This window comes from Leptonychotes weddellii, chromosome 6 (assembly GCF_054177405.1).
Source record: "Leptonychotes weddellii isolate Sample4059 chromosome 6, ASM5417740v2, whole genome shotgun sequence".
NCBI classification, from domain to species: domain Eukaryota; kingdom Metazoa; phylum Chordata; class Mammalia; order Carnivora; family Phocidae; genus Leptonychotes; species Leptonychotes weddellii.
In genome coordinates this window covers 25194488-25217116 of record NC_138374.1, presented here as the reverse complement: position 1 = coordinate 25217116, position 22629 = coordinate 25194488, and the positions used below count along the sequence as shown (strand labels likewise).

The following is a 22629-nucleotide window of genomic DNA, read 5'->3' as shown; positions in this document are numbered from 1 at the left end:
CTACTTTTGCTAATGAGGGGAAAAATATCTTCCTCATTTAAGGAAAATCCTCAAAACTAGCTCACAGAACTTCACTAAAAGCTCAACTGACTTGGGGCGCCTGGGTGGCTTAGTTGGTTAAGCGTCTGACTTTGGCTTAGGTCATGATCTCGGGGTCTTGGGATTGGATCAGGCCCCATGTTGGGCTCCCCGCTCAGCAGGGAGTCCCCTCTCTCCACCTCAAATAAATAATAAAATCTTAAAAATAAGATAAAAAAATAATAAAATCTTTAAAAAAAAAAAGGCTCAACTGACGTGAAGTTGGTATATATGTGTCTCAAACTTGATAGATGAGTTAGCTAACCATAGGAAATACAATAGAAGTGTTCCCCTTTCTAAATTTAGAGAAATTGTCTCTATTGTAAAATTCTTTAAACGTTTCATGAATTCATATGATTTGTAATGTCAGATCTGAAGTTGTTTGTTTGAAATGAGCACTGCACAGACCAGAGGCAGAGATGCTAGTTTGATCTGATGATTGACTCTTTTCTGTACTGGTAGAGCAGTACATTTACCAGTCACTTACTGTTGTATTATACTCATCTACTGTGGGGCTGGAGCTAGGAATAAGGACCTTGGTTAAAATAACTTAATCTTGGCAAGCAGTATAAGCAAGGACTGCAGAGCTAGACTCTCTGGCTTTGAATCCCAGCTCCTTGCATTGTGAGCTTGAGCAAGTTAGCATTCCTAATGTTTGTTTCCTCATGTGTAAAATGGGTAATAATAAACTACTACATGGGGTTCTTGTGAGGGTTGAAAGATTTAATACGTAAAGTTCTCAGTACAGTGCCTGTCCCATAGTAAGGGCTCAGTGTTAGGTATTGTGATGATAATGATGATGACAATGATAATGACTACCTGGTGCTAGAAAGACTAATTAACATCAGTTTGTTGGTCTACTGGAAGTCAAATGAGCATTAAAGATTCAAGGGGATAATCAAATTATTCTTTGCCATTTTTCCTTCCCCTTTCTCTAAATGATTGGGTATCATTCTTGAAGTCCTAGCTATAAAGAAATATTCAAGTCTTCTATGTGAAGGAACACTATTCTAATATCATACCGGTAGCTGGGTAAAAGTCTGTTATACATCATGATGTTTGGGAAGACATAATTTGACCTGTAGTGCATCAAAGTTTGCCATATAACAAGGTACTTATTAATAAGAGGTTGGGTTTTGGGGGGGGTGTTTTGGTTTTTGGTGCTGCTTTTAGACCTAAACTAAAGATTATTTTTAGAGTAAACCATTTTCTGTAACATTTCTTTTAATTCTCAGGCTAGATGAACTGCAGAAGCAGCTACAGGAAGACATAAGGCAGGGCCGAGGTATTAAATCCCCCATCAGAATTGGAGATCAAGACAGTACAGATGATGAGGATGGCCTCTTAGAAGAGCATAGGTATAGCATTTTTCATAATGTATACCCTATTAAGTTTATATTTTTAAATTTTGTTCTTGTGAAATAAATGAACCATTGATGGTTATATACTTTATGAGTAGGATGGCCTCTTAGAAGAGCACAGGTATAGCATTTTTCATAATGTATACCCTATTAAGTTTATATTTTTTAATTTTGTTCTTGTGAAATAAAGGAACCATTAATGGTTAATATACTTTATGAGTAATCTATGATGGTTTTCTAATCCATATATGATGGATTTGAAGGACAAATGTTAAGGCCAAGTTACATCTTTTTCCTCCTGGTTATTGTTTCTTTTCACACAGACCCATTTAGTGGCTTTGGACTAACTACTAGCAAAAAGTGGGAGGAACAAAACACATGTTCTCATGCTAGTCTTCTTATCTGGGGTTAACATTGGTCTTAAGAAAAGTTTTCTTTGCACCCAACCTTTAAACACAAAACCATATGCAATATAACTATTTGATATTCAATAACTTTTTTTATTCCAGGGAATTTCTAAAGAAATTTTCAGTTACAATTGATGCTATTCCTGATCATCACCCAGGTGAAGAAATATTTAATTTCCTCAATTCCGGAAAAATTTTCAATCAGTATACCTTGGATTTAAGAGACTCTGGTTTTATAGGACAGAGCGCTGTAGAAAAGCTTATTCTTAAGTAAGTAGAAAAATAGAAAAACATTTTGCTTTTTCCTATATAAAAATTACTCTAAAAGATTTCTAACTGACATAACCTTCTAAAAGGTTAATTTCTATTATAACCTATCCAGTTTTCTAATCCTTCTTATTACTATTGCTTTTTGTGTTTATTATTTAATTATAGGAAGCAGTGTAAGATAGTTACTTGGCGTATTACATGCCTTTATTAGTTAGGATTAAGATCAGCATATAATAACAGCAACTGTCAAAATAATAGGGGCTTAAAATAAGAAGTATATGTCTTTCTTATGTGAAAGAAGTTCAGAGGTAGGAAGTCCAGGGCTGGTGTTTCACCATATAATCTTTCTTCACCATCTTAAGCACCTGGTTGCTTCAGGTGCTACTGGTACTCCAGCCCTTTACATTAAAATTCCCAGAAATCCCACACATTTCTACTTACGGTTAGTTGGATAGAACTTAGTCAACATGACCACGCCTAGTTACAAGGAAGGCTGGGAAATGGTTTTTATTTTAGGCAGAGCCAGTGTACCCAGCTAAAAGTCAGGGTTCAGTTGCCAAGAGGAAAGGCAAGAATAGATGTTGGGATGGGCAACTAGCAGTCTATACCACAGTGCCCAAATTGGTCTAATTTCTCTCAGTGCATGATTATCTCAGATGCAGAGAGATCACATTAATTCTGGTGCTGAGTTTTATGGAAGTACAAACCCAAGCTGACAAAAGCAGACAATGCCCTGAGACTTAATAGGAGCTTTCTCGACACTGCCAGCTAATGTAAATTTATCCACCAGATAAATCTGGAAACAGGCTAACAGACTGGATCAGCTTTAGGCCATCACTTGAATTTCCTTTATGAGTAACCCATCCATATTGGAGTAGAGTCCACCTCTAAGGACTGAGGATGGTGTGCTAGCTCATTTCCCTGATTATGTCAGATGTGGTGGTAGAAGTTTCTTACTATGAAAGTAACAGTCATTGATTTCACTTTATTTTTTCAGATCAGGAAAAACAGATCAGATTTTTTTGACAACACAAGGCTTTCTTACCTCTGCTTATCACTATGTCCAGTGTCCCGTACCTGTGTTAAAGTGGCTGTTTCGGGTAAGAGAAATGTTTGGGGAGTATAGTTGTCTCCTACTGCATTTCCTAGTCAAAAACAAAGTTAAAATATCATATTTGCACATTACTAGAGGAAAAAAATAGCACATCAAAGCCATGATTTCAGTGGGTTAAAATGAGGCAAAAAGAGTCCATGTGAAGAGATTATAAAGGAAATGCTAATGCAGATCATGTGCGGGATAGTAATGTTAATTGTGCCTAAGACATTTCATCCCACTGGTAAATCATTATCATGGTTAGTTTTAGGAGAGTTCTTCTCATTCTTACGTTACCTGTTTTTTTGGGAAGGGAGGGGGTTTAGTGGGGGTTTTTTAAAATATTTTTTTCTCCCATTTTTATGGAGATTCTTGCATATGTATTTTTAGGATTTGACTTGTATACCAATATTTTCCCATTTGTGTGTGTGTGTGTGTATGCAGATATATATATATCTGCAACCAAATGTTTCTTTTCCCCAATAATGTTTAATTCTTAAATCCACTTAATTATCTAAATTTTTATATTATCTGCATGGTAACTTTAGAAATATCAGTGGTATCAAAAAATATGACTATTAAAACATGACTGTTGTATGAAGTGAGAAGTGGGAAAAACATAAGGAGTTTCTATTCTAGGCTTTAAGATAGCATTTCAAACAATCTCATATTTGGCAGGAACTAGATATTCCAATATAGCCTTTTATTCATTTTTTTCGTATAGCTGGCATTTTTTGAGTGCCAGCTGTGGCCAGGTACTGAAGAGAACAGCAATGAAAAAATCTACATTTCTTTTTTTTTTTTTTAAGATTTTATTTATTTATTTGACAGAGACACAGCGAGAGAGGGAACACAAGCGGGGGAGTGGGAGAGGGAGAAGCAGGCTTCCCGCAGAGGAGGGAGCCCGATGCGGGGCTCAATCCCAGGACCCTGGGATCATGACCTGAGCCAAAGGCAGATGCTTAACGACTGAGCCACCCAGGTGCCCCAAAAATCTACATTTCTGATCTCATGAAAGCCACATTCTAGTACTATAGAGGAGATAGTAAATGGGTGTGTGTGTAAATGCCTATTTAGAGATCTATTGTGTCAGATGGTAAGTGCTAGGAAGAAATAGTAGGCTACAGTAGACACAGAGAAGTATCAGGGTGGGGGAAAAAAGCTTGCTTTTTTGAATATGTATATAAGATAATTAATGATGAGGGCCTTACTGGTAAGGTGAGGTCTGAGTAAAGAGAAGACAAGAAAGTAATGGAGTGAGCTGTGCCACTATATGTTAAAAGACCATTCTAGGCAGAGAAAATAGCAGGCAGTGCAGACTGTGGGGCAGGAGCATTTACTTCCAGTGATTAGGAGCTCAGTACTTTGACCCCAGTAAATTTTTTTTCAAGAGTCCTAATTAAATCAAAACTTGCCTCCCTGTAGTTTTTGTATAGTAGTACTAATTATCTTTTCTGGAGCTTCCCAGAATATGCTTCATCTAACAGTCCTTCATTTATTTTAAAACAGCTGTCATGACCCTCATCTCCCCCCAGCACTAAACTTTCTCCAGTCACTAAATACCTAGTTCCTTTACTGATCATCTTTCTGAATGACCATTAGCTCCTAAAGTGTTTCCCCCATAAATGGACATATGCTCCAGATAAGGTCTTTATAAGCAGCAGTTTCCAGTGCGACTCTTTCCCTTCTACCCACTGACATATTTCTGTTACTGCAATTCAAAACTTCATCTATTGTCATGCCAGGGCTTTGTTATTCTCCAACTATGCAATATATCTTTTCTTAAACTTACAAGTAAGACTTTCCATTTTTATCTGTGTTAATTTTTATCTTGTTGATGTGGGTCCTCATTATAGCCTTTAAAACCCTGATTATAACATATAAGCATACCTTTGTATAAGTGGTTTCTACACTCTACATATTTATTATTTGAAAAACTAAACTAATAATCATTCTAATCACTTTTTCTGTGTAAAACACTTTGTCTCATCTCTCCTTTTCAATTCCAAGTCCATTTTTCATGATGGAGAGGTATACCAACTTATGACTATTTTTCTTTTTTAGAAAGTATGTCAGAATTTATTTTAATGCTGTGGTTCTAATTTTTTTTTTTTAACCCTTCTTACCCAAAGAATACAAAAACACTAATTCAGATATATACACACCCCAGTGTTTATTGCAGCATTATTTACAATAACCAAATTATGGAAGCAGCCCAAGTGTCCATCGATAGATGAGTGGATAAAAGAGATGTACATGTAGACATGCGCACATGTACAATGGAATATTATTCAACCATAAAAAAGGAATGAAATCTATGGTCCTAACATTTTTGTAGGTTAATTGTTAAAATGTAATTAAAATGTTTGCATTTTCCTGATTTTATGAGTGTAAAACTAGAAAGACACTTTACTACTTTTTAAAAACTTTTGCAAAGGCAATTCAATTGTGAAAAGTTCAAGTAAAATGGAAAGATTTTTTAAAAAGGCTTAATGCCATCCCAGTTTCCAGGGGCTGTTAAATTTTAGTGTTTTCTAGATTGTTCTCTGCATGTACATAGATTGCTGTATGACAATGTAAACAGAATATGTGCTGTTTTGGGGCGCCTGGGTGGCTCAGTCGGTTGGGCGTCTGCCTTCGGCTCGGGTCGTGGTCCCGGGGTCCTGGGATCGAGCCCCGCGTCGGGCTTCCTGCTCCGCGGGAGGCCTGCTTCTCCCTCTCCCACTCTCCCTGCTTGTGTTCCCTCTCTCGCTGTGTCTCTCTCTGTCAAATAAATAAATAAAAATATTTAAAAAAAAAAAAGAATATGTGCTGTTTTATGATTTGTTTATTTCAGATAACAAATTATTGAGTGTTTTCATGTCAGTATAGATATGTTGTCATCCTTTTTAATGGCTTTATATAATTCTTTTGTAGTGTTATACTGTGATTTATTTAACCCATTCTCAGTTGATAGACATCAGATTGTTATTTGCACCTCTTTACACATTTATTTAATTATCTCCAAGTACTGGGTTGCCCACCTTAGAATTATTATTACCCAAAAAAGATTGTTACCAAAACTTGTCCGGTTTCCAACATGCCTTTGGATGGTGCTTCCCCCTAGTGGCAAAACATAGCACAAACATTATAACAGACTTTTTTGACACAGGTTGATTTTGAAAATGGCACAAATATACAAATGATGCAAATACAAACATACAATGACACAAATATGCCTGATTGAAACCAGAGTTTGGGTTAATCTCCCTTACATTTTAGATTTAAATTTACTGTAATCATAATCTACAGCTCCAAAAGGGAAAGAGAAATGTTTTCCCCTGCTAAACCACTTTAAAATTACCTTCAGTACGTCATATGATTCTTTTTTTTTCAAAGTTTTATTTATTAGAGAGAGCGTGCATGCAAACGCAAGCAGGGGGAGAGGGAGAATCTCCAGCAGACTCCCTGCTGAGCGGGAACCTGACACAGGGTTTGATCTCATAGCCCTGAGATCATGACCTGAGCCAAAATCAAGAGTTGGATGCTTAACCAACTGAATCACCACCCAGGTGCCCCTGTCATGATTCTTTAAAATGTTTTTTTTTAATGTTTTTTTAAACTTGAGAATATTTTCCCAAAAAATGGTTTTGTAAAATTATATTATATGCCTATGCATATAAATTTCTTTATGTAAAAAGGCTAACTAGATCAAAATATAAGGACAATAACTTTGCATAAATATTACCAAATTACTTTTTAAATTTTACCAAATTATACTTAATACTGGGCATGCTACCTCTTTCCTAGTACTCTTATGAACACTGGCATTATCAATGTTCTTGATCGTTAACAATCTTAAAGTCAAGCTTCTCTTTTTTTTTTTTTTTTAAGATTTTATTTATTTCAGAGAGAGCAAGCACGAGTGGCGGGGGTCGGGGGGAGAGGGAGAAGCAGGCTCCTTGCTGAGCAGGGAGCTCGATGCAGGGCTCCATCCCAGGACCCTGGGATCAGGGCATGAGCCGAAGGCAGATGCTTAACCAACTGAGCCACCCAGCTGCCCAAAGTCAAGCTTCTTTTGACATGCTAATGACAGTTTGTCACTTCTCTTTGCATTTCTTTGATTACTAGTGATATTGAACATCTTTTAAAAAGTATATTGATAGGGATGCCTGGGTGGCTCAGTCCATTGGGCGTCTGCCTTTGGCTTAGGTCATGATCCCAGAGTCCTGGGATCGAGTTCTGCATCAGGCTCCCTGCTTAGCTGGGAGCCTGCTTCTGTCTCTGCCTGCCACTCCTTGCTTGTGCTTGCTCTCTCTCTCCCTGACAAATAAATAAAATCTTAAAAAATAAATAAATAAGTAAATAAATAGTATATTGATACATTATTTTGCTTATTTGTATCTTTTCAAATATTTTTATTAGTTTGTGGTTTGATTTTTGCCTGTGATCAACTAGCAGCCTTTTCCTTTATGGTTTTTGAATTTCATCGCACAAATGAACTAGAAAGGCATTTTTTGATAGTTTTCAAATGTAAATATTTGTCTAATATAAACGAAAGTTGTAAAAACAGTCAGCATGTTAGAATGGAAAGGGCCCTGATTTTAGAATTAGACCTGAATTATAAGTTCCAACTCCTCATGTATTACATTAGGTAGAGTATTTTAATCTCTCTGAGCCTGTCTGCTCATGTGTAATGTATGACCACTTCAAAAGGTTATTGTAAGTATTAAAATGAAATGCATATAAAATACATTTTAAAGAAAATACACATAAAATACCTTTATATATGCCTGGCAAATAGTAAATGCTCATTTTCTTTCTTTTTTAATACTCTTACCTGCTTTGGCAGATGATGTCGGTTCATACAGACTGTATTGTGTCCGTGCAGATTTTAAGTACATTGATGGAAATAACGATTAGGAATGGTGAGTATATGAATTTACTCTGATTAGCTGTGTGAATTATTGGTTGCTATTTACACAGTCTCTTTTGTGTTGCTAAACATTTAGGATATTCAGAAATATAGAATAAAAAATTATTTTTTGTGATCTAAAATCTTTAATGACATGAAACTCCAATCAAAAATGAGTATCTGCATTTTTCTATTTGCATTGAGAAAAACGGTATAAGACCTTACAAGTGACAGCCCTAACCTAATATTTACCAACTCATGGGTTACTGTTCTGGGTAAATGGAAATAGTTGCAAGTTTGTTATTTATTTAGCCAATTAACTTTAACTGGCTTCTTGGTGAACAAGTATTGTATTGATTGTGCACTGAGGAGACTGAAAGTACTACAAAAATGTAACAATTGTTTTCTCACCTTTGAGATCCCTTATAATAAAACAAGCATTGTGATTTACACCTTTCACTTGTTTTGGGGATTGAGACTATATGGGCACTGAAGATGGTAAAGTCTTTCTGTGTTAGGAGTAGTTGGTATTTTACCATTGTTATTTTCAGTCTTTTCAAAGTGTGTTACTTTTTGAGTTACACTCTTTTATTCATCATCACTCTCAGATACTTTAATAAATGTCATTTCCTTCATTTACTTGAAAATCTGTAATTCCTACATGATCATTCTAAATAACTATATCATTAACATATCATTACCAGATGTCATTTCTTTAAAATCGTCATGATAATCCATATTTCACATGCAGACTGTCACCTTGCAACTGTGTTTGTGAACCTGGGATTTGGGATAAAATATTTTCTTCTGTTAACTAGATACCTTCAGTGATTCACCAGTTTGGCCCTGGATCCCATCGTTATCTGATATAGCAGCTGTGTTTTTCAATATGGGAATTGATTTCAGATCTTTGTTTCCTCTGGAGAATCTTCAGCCAGACTTTAATGAAGACAATCTAGTGTAAGTTTTATTTTCATAATTAACTCCCAAAAACATTCTTTTAAATAATTTGTAATAGGATAAGAGTTAATACTCATTTGATAATTTGAGTACCCATTCTTGGTTTTTTTAAATCTCTCAAAGTTGAAATGGATCTTGAATTAGATACATTCCTAACATCTGTCTTAATATGAAAGTCATCATCAAGTTGAACAGGGAGGATATAGGGGCACCTGGGTGGTCAGTCATTGGGCATCTGCCTTCGGCTCGGGTCATGATCCCAGAGTCCTGGGATCGAGCCCCACATCGGGCTCCCTGCTCCAAGAGGGGCCTGCTTCTCCCTCTCCCACTCCCCCTGCTTGTGTTCCCTCTCTAGCTGTGTCTCAGTCTCTGTCAAATAAATAAAGTCTTTAAAAAAAAAAAAAGGGAGGATATAGAAACATTTAAAATTTTTAAATTTTTTTTAATGAAACTGACATTATTTGACATTATTTGTTATTTGATATTATTCTGTTATTTGACATTATTTGCTTATTTGACATTATTTGTTGGTGATACTGGCCAAAGCAATTATATAAGTATTTGACATTATTTGACATTATTCTGTTGGCAATACTGGCCAAAGCAATTAGGTAAGAGAAAAAAATAAGAGATATAAAAACTGGAAATGAGTTGGTAAAAGTTTCATTATTTTCAGAAGAAGTGTGTTAATGTATGCAAAGAAGCCTAAGTCGGCTGAAAAGCTATAACAAATAAAAGAAACAAGTAAGAGAAACTAGTATGGGTCACCTGGCTGTCTCATTCAGTAGAGCATGTGACTCTTGATCTCAGGGTTGTGAGTTCAAGCCCCACATTAGGCATGGAGCCTACTTAAAAGGGGGGGTGGGGCACCTGGGTGGCTCAGTTGGTTGGGTGGCCAACTCTTGGTTTTGCCTGAGGCCATGATCTCAGGGTGCTGGGATCAAGCTCCACGTCAGGCTCTGCACTCAGCAGGGAGTCTGCTTAAGATTTTCTCTCTCTATCCTCCTCCCTCTGCCCCTCCTCCCACTCACCTGCTCGCTCGCTGTCTCTCTCTCTCCCTCTCTCTAAAATAAATCAAATAAATCTTTAAAAAAGAGAGAAGTTGGTATGGATTCCAGGGTACAAAGTTTAAAAAGAGAAATTAGTAACCTTTAGATATATGAGCTGTAGCTAGTTTAAAAGATAAGCTGGGGGGTGCCTGGCTGGCTCAGTTGGTAGAGCATGTGATTCTTGATCTCAGAGTCATGAACTCGAGCCCCACCTTAGGGGCAGAGATTACATTAAAAATTTTTAAAAATAAGGGGCGCCTGGGTGGCTCAGTTGTTAGGCATCTGCCTTCGGCTCAGGTCACGATCCCAGGGTCCTGGAATCGAGCCCCACATCGGGCTCCCTGCTCAGCAGGAAGCCTGCTTCTCCCTCTCCCCCTGCTTGTGTTCCCTCTCCAGCTGTCTCTCTCTGTCAAATAAATAAATAAAATCTTTAAAAAAAAATTTTTTTTTAAATAAAATCTTAGAAAAAAAAAAGATAAACTGGAAGAAAAGACTTCATTTACAACAGCAAGAAAAATATATGAAATACCTAGGAATAAACTTAAATAGAAGAGAGAGAGTGTGTGTGAGTGTGTGTATAGAAACAAAATAGAAGACGTAAATAAATGGAAGAGCATACCATGCTTTCAGATAGGAAAATTCAACATTATAATATAAATAGATTAGAGCTCCTGAAGTTAAACCATAAACATAATGACATTTGAATAAGAAATGCCAATGGGATATTTTGTGGGGAAGGAGAGAGTTGATACTATACTAGTGATTCTGTAAAGTTATATGGAAAAAAATAATATCTAGAAAAGCTTTGAGAAAGAAGAGTTAGGAGGCAGGACTGGCCTTAGCAGATAATAGTATGGGACAAGTATAACATGCAAAGTTCTGTCAGTGGAACAAAAGAAGTCCAAAATAGAACCAAATACCTATAGATACTTAGTAAATGCTAAAAAGCTATTTCCATAAATGAAAGAGTAGGCTATTAAGTATCTGGTATTATCCACTATCTGGAAAACTGGATAGCCATCTGCAAAAAAATTTTGCATCCATACCTCAAACTGATAGATCGAAGATTTAAATGTATACAGTAAAACCATAAAAGTAACAGAAGAGAGCGCCTGGGTGGCTCAGTCGTTAAGCGTCTGCCTTCAGCTCAGGTCATGATCCCACGGTCCTGGGACCGAGTCCCACATCGGGTTCCCTCCTTGGCGGGAAGCTTGCTCTCCCTCTCCCACTCCCGGGGCTTGTGTTCCTGCTCTCGCTATCTCTGTCTCTGTCAAATAAATAAATAAAATCTTTAAAAAAAAAAGTAACAGAAGAAACCAGCAGGTATTTATAATCCTAGAAAAGGGGAAAATGATTTTGTGTATGAACTAACACCCAAAAGCCGTATAAAGGAAAATTAACTTATTTGGTCAAATTTTAAAACATTAAAAACACTTTGCCATGACAGTAATCACTATACACAAAGTCAAAAGAAAAGCTTCAAAAGGGAGTGGGAGGGAGATATATATTTATATGAATTTTTCATATTCATGCATATATGTATGAATGAAACAACTGTGGTTACAGGTAAAGATTTAGTTTCAAATTAATAAAAAGATAATAACCTATTAGAAAAATGGACAAAGGAATAAACTGATCACAGAAATAAAACTGGTTCTTAAATATGAGAATATACTCATCTTCACTTCTGAGAAAAAAGGTAAATTCTTGTTATTGCTATATCCAAAGCCAAACTCTTACCTCTCTAGTTCTCTTTCCACTCCATACAGGATCCCTTGTTGCTCAGATATAATCTGTATCTAAAAATATGTTGGATAGCAAATTTTCAGATAAAGACTGAAAACCGGACTACTAAGCAGGGACTTGAAAAAGTTCTATCACTTTAAATAGGGAAAATAATGCTTTCCCAGCCCATCCAAAAAACCCAACCATTTCCCCCAAACATTGTTAAAATACTCAAACCACCTATATTTAAAAAGTTAAAATACCAGTTATTTTATTAATTTAACACTTCATGAATTCAGTAACATGTGGTCATGTATGTTGTATGCAACAGATTTGAATTTTTCTTCACTGTTGCAAGCAGGTACTGTAGTGGAAATAGTGAAATAAAGATATATAATGGATGCATTAAGGCATAATACATGCAGATAATATTCAGCAAAATGGGTTTTTTTATTGGTAACTTACCAGTTAAAGAGTTGGCATCAGTTAGGTTTGGTGATTACAGCAGGGAGGTGATGGCTGTAGTCACTGTTGTTGTGCAGTGGTAGGCATTGGTGAGCACAGGAAAGCAAGGAGGAGCTCGTGAAGGAATGAGTGAACCATGATGAAATGCCTGTTTAAGCAACATGAGTACAGACTGAATCCTATTGAGATATGACCACAACTCATTCTTCTCACTAAGACTCACATGCAACTTAACCACTTCTGTTGGTGTGTGTGAAATGTTTGAAGGCTCTTTTTTTTTTTTTTTTTAAGATTTTATTTATTTATTTGAGAGAGAGACAATGAGAGACAGAGAGCGTGAGAAGGAGGAGGGTCAGAGGGAGAAGCAGGCTCCCTGCCGAGCAGGGAGCCCGATGCGGGACTCGATCCTGGGACTCCAGGATCATGACCTGAGCCGAAGGCAGTCGCTTAACCAACTGAGCCACCCAGGCGCCCTGAAGGCTCTTAAATATTCAGATAGGGAGAGTATGATACTAAAGGATAGTCGAACAGTTCTTTTCTTGACCATTATTGTTAGATGTACAGACTTAAAATCTGAGTCACAACTAACCTCTTTCTCTTCTGCATTCCATCAATTCTCACATCCCTGTGTTCTAGTTCCTCTGCTCATGTCACAGCTGTTCTTTCCTTTTTTGTTACCCGTGTTAGTCTAATTCAGATCCTCTTTTCATGCCTACCCTGGCAAAAAAAAAAAAAAAATCTCCTTTTCCCCAGGGGCTTTCTACCTCCAAGATATTTATTCCTTTCACTGTTGGAGGATTCCTTTTATGAAACATAGCCTTGAACTTCTTTCTCCTCTGTTCTCAAGCCTTTTTACACCTTGTATTGAAGACTCTACAATTTGACCTATTTTCTGTTTTGCTGTCCCTTTTGTTTTAACCAAATTGATCTGCTTGCTGTTCCTCCATATTAGTCATCATTGCATTGGCTCTTCCTCATAGTGATCCCTCACCTCCATCCTCAGTGTCAGCTCCCTAAAATATTACCTGTCTCTCTCGTTGAAGCGCTATTTCTAAGAGCAAGACATTCAGGGGGTCTGGGTGGCTCAGTCTGTTAAGCATCCGCCTTCAGCTCAGGTCATGATCTTGGGATCCTGGGATCGAACCCCACATGGGACTCCCTGCTCAGCAGGGAATCTGCTTTTCCCTCAAACCCACACCCCCACTTGTGCTCTCTCTCACTCTTGCTCTCTCTAATAAATAAAATCTTTAAAAAAAAAAATAAGAGCAAGACAGTCTTATCTGTATGGAACAGATTACTAAATCACGGTACGTTAATCATCATCATCACAACCACTAATAGTTACATATTGCTTACTATATGCCAGGCACAGTTCTAAGGGCTTAAAATGTAGCACTTCATTTAATGGTCACTACAACTGTTAGATAGTATTCTCATTCCATTTTACAGGTGAGTCAGGCACAGAAAGGTTAAGTAGTTTGCCTGAGGTTTACAGCTAGGAAGGCACCGGACTACTAAGCAGGGACTTGAAAAGCTAAGAAAGCTTTTCATATATAGTTATGGAAGTATAAGATATATTAAGTGAAAAAAAGAGAGGTACACAACAGAGTATATAGTGTGCTGCCATTTACATTAAGGGGGGGCAAATAAATGAATACATACTTATTTGTATATACATAAAATGCTTGTGGAAGGAAGGATTAAAACTAGTAGTGACTGGAGGGGAAATGGATGGCAAAAGGCCTAGACTGAGGACAGTTCTTCACAGCAGTACTGTTCCTTGATACCTTTTGAGTTTTTTAACCATATGAAGGTATTATTATTCAAAAAATTAAATAAGAAAGTACCTTTTGAAGGCCAAATTCATGTGTCTCGTCCTCCACGAACCTTCACTGATTACCTCAACCAAAACTGCGGTGCTTAGAATTGTTTCTTTATATTGCTGTCTATTCATGAGACCTTTATTATGAGTTCTTTTGTAGTCAGAGCCACCTTCTACATAGTTCTCTGACACCAAGAACAATGAGGATAGTGCCTTATAAAAAGTAGCTGTTCAACGGAAAACTAATGCATAGAAATAAGTATCAGATTAGTGTTTACCTGAAGTGGGAGATAGCAAAGTGACTTGGATCTGGCATGAAGGGACTTTTGTGGGTAATGGAAATGTTCTACTACTTCTTTATTCTGTTGGTGGCTATACTACTATATATATTTATCAAAACATAAAATGGGTATATTCCTTTTATTATATGTAAATTATGCCTCAACAAAACTTTTTTGTTGTTCGATCTTAAAATAATTATTTTGTGCCTAATTTCACATTGCTTTATTCACTTTTCAATAGTTCTGAAACACAGATGACATTGGGGGGGGAAGGAAGTGAAGATTCATCTTGTAAGCCAATTTTTTCAACTCTTCCTGAAACCAACATTTTAAATGTGGTTAAGGTAGGGAAAAACTCTTTTATGTCTTTAGCACAGTACTGGAACCATTTAGTTTTGTGGTTAGTGGTTTTAAAACAAAATCACTAGTGTTTTACCAGGTGATTTCCAATCTTTGAAATTTGTTAGCAGTATTCTTTGTATTAAACATTGTTTTTGCTGTTTTTATTTTTTGTTTTAATATTAGGAGTAAAAGGGAACTTTAGATTTATAGAATTAATATAGTTCTAGGATACCTTTACCAAGAAGCTTTTAGAAACCAGTATTTTTAGAACCAATAATTTTTTTAGAATTAGGATGTATGAAGAGAAAAAAGTTATTACTTATAACTTAGTGATTAAGAATTAATAACAGTGTTAAAACTTTTTAGTGGCTGAATCAAGTCAGTGATACTGAACCATTAAAAAAATCTCAAAAATGAAAATTGGAGAAGAAAATACTTATCTTGTCACCTAATTCAGCTATTACATTTCTGTTAACATGAGTATTTCTTGCCTTTTTTCTAGACATCTGATGTTTCGTTTTTTATAAGTTCTCTTTTGCATTTTTTTGTCAGAAAGTTTTTATAATTTAAACTCTCCAAGTAAAATATATCTCCTTAAGTTGTTTTGTCTTTGTACTTCTGTCACAGTTTCTAGGCTTGTGTACATCTATACATCCAGAAGGTTACCAGGATCGTGAAATAATGTTGCTGATTTTAATGTTGTTTAAAATGAGTTTGGAGAAACAGCTGAAACAGATTCCTCTAGTGGACTTTCAAAGCCTCCTGATAAATCTGATGAAAAACATTAGAGATTGGAACACAAAGGTAACCATACTTAAAGCTTTTGTATTGGTTTTAGTGTTGGTTTTTTGTATACCATCACAAATTGACTTTCATAGTGCATATGGAATTAATAGTTTCTAAGCTCAGTTAAGATCTCTGGCAGATGAAAAATAAACAGGAAGCTACTGTCTTTGTTGGAATTGTATTAAATTTATGATAACTGAATCTTCTCTAAAACTGCAGCTATTCATTCCAAAAAAAAAAAAAAAAATGTGTTAATTGGGGGATTTATTGGGGGTCAAGCATTAATGTAAGTGCTGGAGATACAGCACTGGAAAAGATAAATCCATTGCCTTTATAGCAGTTTTATGCTAGTTAGAGGGTTAAATAATAAATGTATATTATACTATGTCAAGTTGTAATAAGGGCTACAAATTAAAATAAAGCAGGACATGGGTATAAAGAATAGCAAGGCAGGAATCTTCTGCTGTTTTCAGATAAAGCAGTCAGGGAATGCCCTTGTGAAGTGACCTTTGAGGAGAGACCTACATGAAATGATGAAGCAAAGTCACACATACAACAAAAATTGGAGTTGAACGTTTATAGCCATATTAAGGGTAAACATGTATAATTTTTGTTAGAAGAATTACATTTTTTAACATTTTTTGATGGAAAATTTCAAACACGTGCAAAAGTAGAAAGACAAGTATGATGAACCCGTAAGTACTTATCACCCAGCTTCAGCAATTAACAAGACATAATCAACCTTGTCTCATCTGTTACCCTCATCCCATACTTTCTTCCCCTACTCAGAGATTATTTTGAAGCAATTTTGTTAGACCTTAAATACTGAAATAGTTGAGGATCCCTAAAATGCAAGAAATCCCAGGTCAGGAACATGTATGATCTTCTGCAGCTCTCATTATACACCTTTAGAAGCTGGTATTTGTATTTAGCTCTATTTAGGGGTACCTGGGTGGCTCCGTCAGTTAAGCGTCTGACTCTTGATTTCGGCTCAGGTCATAATCTCAGGGTCCTGGGATGGAGCCTCCAGTTGGGCTCCACACTCAGCAGGGAGTCTGCTTGAGGATTCTCTCTCCCTCTGTCCTTCCCCCTGCTTGCGTGCACGCACGCACACACACACTCTCTCTCTCAAATAAATTAAATTAGATCTCTTTAGATTTAGATTTGTATTCTTCTAGGGAGGACTGTTTAGAATATAGGTATAGGTATGACATAGAAAAAAACATGAAAGCCAAGTGAAATTCTGATAAATATATCTGTTCAGTATGTTCCAAAGTTTAAGATAAAACTGAATCTGTGTACTGTGTATGTTTTAGCAGGTTCTAGGCTCAATGCTGTTTCTAAAAATGAGTGCTCTTTTTGTCATAATGCTCACATAAGGCAAGAAGGTGTGGATGAAGAAGATGTGGATGATTTGGTTTCACTGACCTATTTGAAAAATCTTGCTCATTCTTTGTTTTCAGGTGCCTGAACTCTGTCTGGCCATAAATGAACTGTCTAATCATCCACACAACCTTCTGTGGTTGGTACAGCTGGTTCCTAACTGGACATCACGTGGAAGGTATTGAAAATTGAGAATTAAACATTAAGAAAAATTTATATTTACATTAATGAAATACTTTTGGGTCCATTATTTCCTTTCATCATTCCTTGAATGTTAGATCAGTCTTTTATTTCATAGTCAGCTGTGGGAAAAAGCATTGAGAGCCTGATTCTAATACTTAACTCAGATCATTTTGTGATATTCTTGATTTTTAATTTTAGCCTATCTTATAACTTAATACAGATGACACATATCATGAAAATGAATGAATTCGCTTTTTTCTTTTTTTTACTTTAGTAAATATAAATGTGAGCAATAAAATAGATTTTCTATCAGTATATCAGCAGGGCCAAAGATAAAGACTCTTAATGATTTGCAGGCAATTCTAACTTTATACACAAATACTTTATATGAAAATTTTACTGTTCTATTAAAGTTTATATGTTCTTATACTGTCTTCTCTTGAAATACTAGCCATGTTTCCAGTGTTTCCAATTAGAAGAACTTTGGGCTCATTCATTTGCTTCTCAAACAGTATTGATTAAAATGCATTCTAAATACTTTTAAATTCTAATTCCAGGCAACTAAGACAGTGCCTCAGCCTAGTGATTATTTCAAAGCTTTTGGATGAGAAACGTGAAGATATCCCTAATGCCAATAATCTACAGGTATAAATAATATTTTCATAAATGGGAAAGGTAGTGAGGTGTAAGGAAAATTGATGGTTCTTAAGTCAGAAGTTCTGGGGTTAGATCTCAACTCTCAAGCATAATACTATTCATATAATCTTTAGAATGGTACTTAACTAATGAGATCCATTACACTGACATGATATCATATTCAGTAACATATAGGTTGGTTGTGGACAATTAGATGAATTAATGTATAAATACTGGGAAAATCAAAATGTGCTATATAAATATGACTGTATGATTATTTATCAAGGTTAGCAATTTTATCACATTCAGTAGTAAATATATCATGTATAGATGAGTGGGTTTAAATATGTCCAACGGAAGCTCCACTGAAAGGTACTGAAAGCCTTTTACAAACATTAATAACACTAAGGGAGCTACATGGGCTACATACACATAGTTGGAATTTTAAAACTCAACATCTAACCTGGTCTAGATATGTTCTTCTGTGAACTGCAATTCAATACAAGATGATCTATTCTCTACTAGGTCCTAGGGATAAAAAAATGAATTAGAGACTCTGCTCTTGAAAACATAATCTAGGTTGAAACAAAATAAACCCTTGTAGTACAATGTAGTAAGAACAATGATAGAGGTATGCACAGGGTGCTGTGGGACAGAGAGATTGAAAGGGACAGCTGGTTTTTTCATTAGTAGAGCTCAGGTAGATTTGATTCCAGATATGGGGACTGTCAGTCTTTTCACTGATAACTTACTTTCATCAAAAGAGAACTCTTTTTAGAATTCAGTGACTTCTACTCATAGGGAGATTCAGCTTTGCTGACTTTCAAATAATTTCACAGAGAAAGCGTTCTGTTTGGCCTCTGTTGTAATGCCATTTGGTCTCCTCCTCAAGCTTTTATCCTCAATTACAAGTATTGAACCTTTTAATTTAAAGCCCCTTTTAAGCAAATGAGGACTTTTAAATAAAGGAGAATTGGATATCACTGGACTATAAAGAAAGCTAAAGGGGCAAAATTAGAGAAGGCAAAATGAACAGAGGACCACTGAAAAAAAGTAGACTAAGAAAGAGCAACTGTATTGCTTAATATTCAGTTTCTCCTCTCTGTTGATAGGTATCAGTCCTGCATCGCTATCTTGTGCAAATGAAGCCTTCTGATTTGTTGAAGAAAATGGTCTTGAAGAAAAGGGCTGAACAGCCAAATGGCACTATTGATGATAGTCTTCATTTGGAACTCGAAAAGCAGGTATCCGGGGCTAGATCATCTCAGAAGAGTACATTATGAGTATAACTGATGCCAGTTTCCTAACAGGCTGATAGCATAGGCATTTCTGGATTTGGAGACTTAGATACATTATAGCAAACACAATTATAAAGTGAATGATATTTTTTACTTATTGCTGTCGTGAAATTCTTAAGTAACCTTGAGAGTTGAGAACCGAGGTAAAAGGATGGTTGTTGGTAATTTAATACTGGGAGTATTTTTTGTACTCCTTTACTAGGGCACTTGTGAGATAGTAAAAGGAATGCACTTGAGTTAGAAGTCAGGAAGCCTAGATTAAATGCTTGGATTTTCCTACTTACCAGCTCAGTTAACTTTATTAGCAAATTCTTTAGTCCTTCCTGGGCAACTCTCCTAATGTGTAAACTGGAATGATATCTATGCTAGCTAATTCATGGGTGTTTGTGTTATTTATTTCTTTAACAGGCATATTACCTGACCTACATTCTTCTTCATTTAGTTGGTGAAGTTAGTTGTTCTCATTCTTTTTCTTCTGGACAACGGGTAGGTAGTTTTTAGTGTTTTTTGTTTTTAATAAGTGTCACTATTGATGGAATGAATGAATGTTCTTTATATAGAAGAAAACTTCATAAAAGTTAACTTTGGGTTTGCTATAGAAATCCCAGTGTACACTGGAAAGAGGAAAGTAATAGTAACTTTGCAACCATATCATTGGCAAGAATTATTTGTCTGCACATGTTAGTTCTGTTTACTGGAGTGTAATTTAACCATCATAACTTGACAACAATGTAATACATTAATAAGATACCAAGGTCACCAAATGAGCCAGCTATTAGCTGGTTTTTTCCCGTCTTTTCTCCCACTCACTTTTTTTTTCCTTTAGAACTAATATTTGCCTTCAAAATTAAATTGATAGTAAGTCAGGCTACTTTACATATGCATTTCTTAATTATCTCCCCATGTTAAGATATTCATTTTGAAGTATTCTGTCCTTCCCATACTATCATAATCCATACTTCTGGGGAAAGTTCTTGTTTAAGTCATCATGTTTCATACTGTAGGTATTCCAACCTGTTTTAAAACTTAGTATTATCTCCTTAGTCATCGTGAAAAGGACGCAACACTGGGGGTTCTTGTGGGGTTTTCTTGGTTCTGTTGTTTGTTTTGCTTTTTGGGTTTTTAGTTTTTTGGTTTTTTTTTTTTAGATAGACACACAATGTTACATTAATGTCAGGTGTACAACATAGTAATTCAACAGGTTTATATATTATGCTATGCTCACCACAAGTGTAGCTATCATCTGTCACCATACAATGCTATTACAACACCACTGACTATATTCCATATACTGTACCCTTTATACCCATGACTTACTCCATATCTGGAAATTTGTATCTCCTACTGCCCTTTAGCCATTTTGCCCATCCCTTCACCACCCCCTACCCTCTGGCAACCATCAGTTTGTTCTCTGTATTTATAGGTCTGTTTCTGCTTTTTGTTTGTTTATTCATTTGTTTTTTAGGTTTCACATATAAGTGAAATCATGTAGTATTTGTCTTCTGTCTGACCTATTTCATTTAGCATCATACTCTGTAGGTTCATCCATTTTCTCACGTGGCAAGATCTCATTCTTTTTATGCCTGGGTGGTATTCTAGTTTGTGTGTGTGTGTGTGTGTGTGTGTACCACATTATATATATATATATATATATACACACACACACACACACACACACACATACATATATATACACCACATCCTCTTAATCCATTCATCTGTCACTGGACACTTGGGTTGCTTCCATTCTTGGCTTGTAAATAATGCTGCAGTAAACATAGGGATGCATATATTTTCTCAAATTAATGTTTTTGTTTTCTTTGGGTAAATACCCAGTAATGGAATGACTAAGTCATTTGGTATTTAATATTTTGAGGAACCTCCATACCGCTTTCCACAGTGACTACACCAATTCACATTCCCACCGACAGTACATGAGGGTTCCTTTTTCTCCACATCCTCGTCAACACTTGTTATTTCTTGTCTTTTGATTCTTGCCATTCTGATAGGTGTAAGGTGATACCTCATTGTGATTTTGATTTGTATTTCCTTGATGATTAATGATATTGAGCATCTTTTCATGTATCTGTTTGCCATCTGTAGGTCTTCTTTAGAAAAATGTCTAAGTCTTCTGCCCATTTTTTAATTGGATTTTTGTGTGTGTGTGTGGTGTTGAGTTCTTTATATATTTTGGATATTAACCAAATCGGATATCAACCTTAATCGGATATATCATTTGCAAATATCTTCTCCCATTCAGTAGGTTGCCTTTTCATTTTGTTGATGCTTTCCTTCTCTCTGTGGTGGTTCATGTATTTTTATAAACACTCCTCTTGTACATAGCACTATGTTTGCTCTCGCTCTTTTTTTTTTTTAAGTTTATTTATTTAAGTAATCTCTATACCCAAAATGGGGCTTGAGATCAAGAGTCATATGCTCCCCTGACTGAGCCAGCCACCTGCCTGCCCCTAAAACTGTTTGCTCTCCTGATTGGAATCTAATGTAGTCATCTATCTGTATTGTTCTTATATGGACCTCACATTTTTTTTAAATAATTTTTTCTGATTAAAAGCAATGAGTATTGTTTAACAATTCAATTATTATAAAACTACATAAGGTAGAAAGTGAAAGACTCCTATTATCCAGTGCCCTCCTATAAATTTCTCCATAATCTGTGCATATACTAACTTAATTACTTTAACAAAAATGGAGTCATACTATTCATATTATTTGCAACTTATCTTTTTTTGCCTTAAGATATTAGCACTTCTATCTAGTAACTATAGTATTTCAAAATCTTTGATACTTGTGATTACACACAATACTAACATGAACATGCTTATTTGTGTATGTCTACCAACCTATACAAGCATTTCTTTAGGATAAATTACTAGAATTAGAATTGCTAGATCAAAGCTTGTAAATTTTTCAAATTTTAATTATTGTAAAATAATGGTTATCACATTTCCCTTCCAAAGAGTGTCCATTTACATTCTCACTTTATATATTCAACCTTACTGTATGTATACCAGTGACTGTTTTGGACTATACACTTCTAAAACTTAAGACAATTTGTCAAGACACTACTTTTAAACCTCGTTTTGTTCAAAGAGAAAAAGTAAGTTGGCTGGTATTTGAATATTCCATTAGAGAATATGTTAAAAAAGAAGGACTCTTTAAATTTCTGAGCATTACATCACAGTCAGAACTCTAGCATTAATTTTCATTAGTGTAGCTTAATATACAGCAAAACGACTTTCATTTTTGTGTATATTTTTATGTTAGCAGTAAACCTTAACAGTCTTATTGTTGTGGCAGTTACTGTTTTCAGTGATATGACTGGTATTATATTATGGTTAACATCAGAAATCAGTAACTGGAGAATGAGATTTTTTAAATGATTGTTAGTTCTAAGCATCATCTCCTCTTTGTTAATTTGCAACGCTTCAGAGTTGTTTTCATCCCTCATGTTTGTTTCGCACAGAAACACTTCGTGCACCTCTGTGGGGCTTTGGAAAAGCATGTTAAGTGTGATATTAGGGAAGATGCAAGACTGTTTTATAGAACTAAGGTAAGTGTTTGTTTTTCATAAGAAT

General features: G+C 35.6%; 1 protein-coding gene and 1 long non-coding RNA gene across 4 annotated transcripts in view; both read left to right on the top strand.

Moving 5' to 3' along the window:
- The window catches only part of SLF2 (SMC5/6 complex localization factor 2), a 45609-nt gene that overhangs the window by 14752 nt on the left and 8228 nt on the right, over positions 1–22629 (top strand). For all 3 annotated transcript variants that reach the window (XM_081823633.1, XM_081823632.1, XM_081823634.1), the window contains 12 exons: positions 1314–1436; positions 1949–2116; positions 3114–3216; positions 8041–8116; positions 8922–9063; positions 14647–14749; positions 15375–15551; positions 16997–17094; positions 17657–17744; positions 18848–18979; positions 19442–19519; positions 22518–22604. In XM_081823633.1, the coding sequence (XP_081679759.1) occupies positions 1314–1436; positions 1949–2116; positions 3114–3216; positions 8041–8116; positions 8922–9063; positions 14647–14749; positions 15375–15551; positions 16997–17094; positions 17657–17744; positions 18848–18979; positions 19442–19519; positions 22518–22604 (1375 nt within the window). The remainder of the gene's footprint in view (positions 1–1313; positions 1437–1948; positions 2117–3113; positions 3217–8040; positions 8117–8921; positions 9064–14646; positions 14750–15374; positions 15552–16996; positions 17095–17656; positions 17745–18847; positions 18980–19441; positions 19520–22517; positions 22605–22629) is intronic.
- On the top strand, positions 11990–13017 carry LOC145722154 (uncharacterized). The gene is made up of 2 exons (XR_014146213.1): positions 11990–12569; positions 12782–13017. It is a non-coding gene; the product is annotated as an uncharacterized LOC145722154 (long non-coding RNA).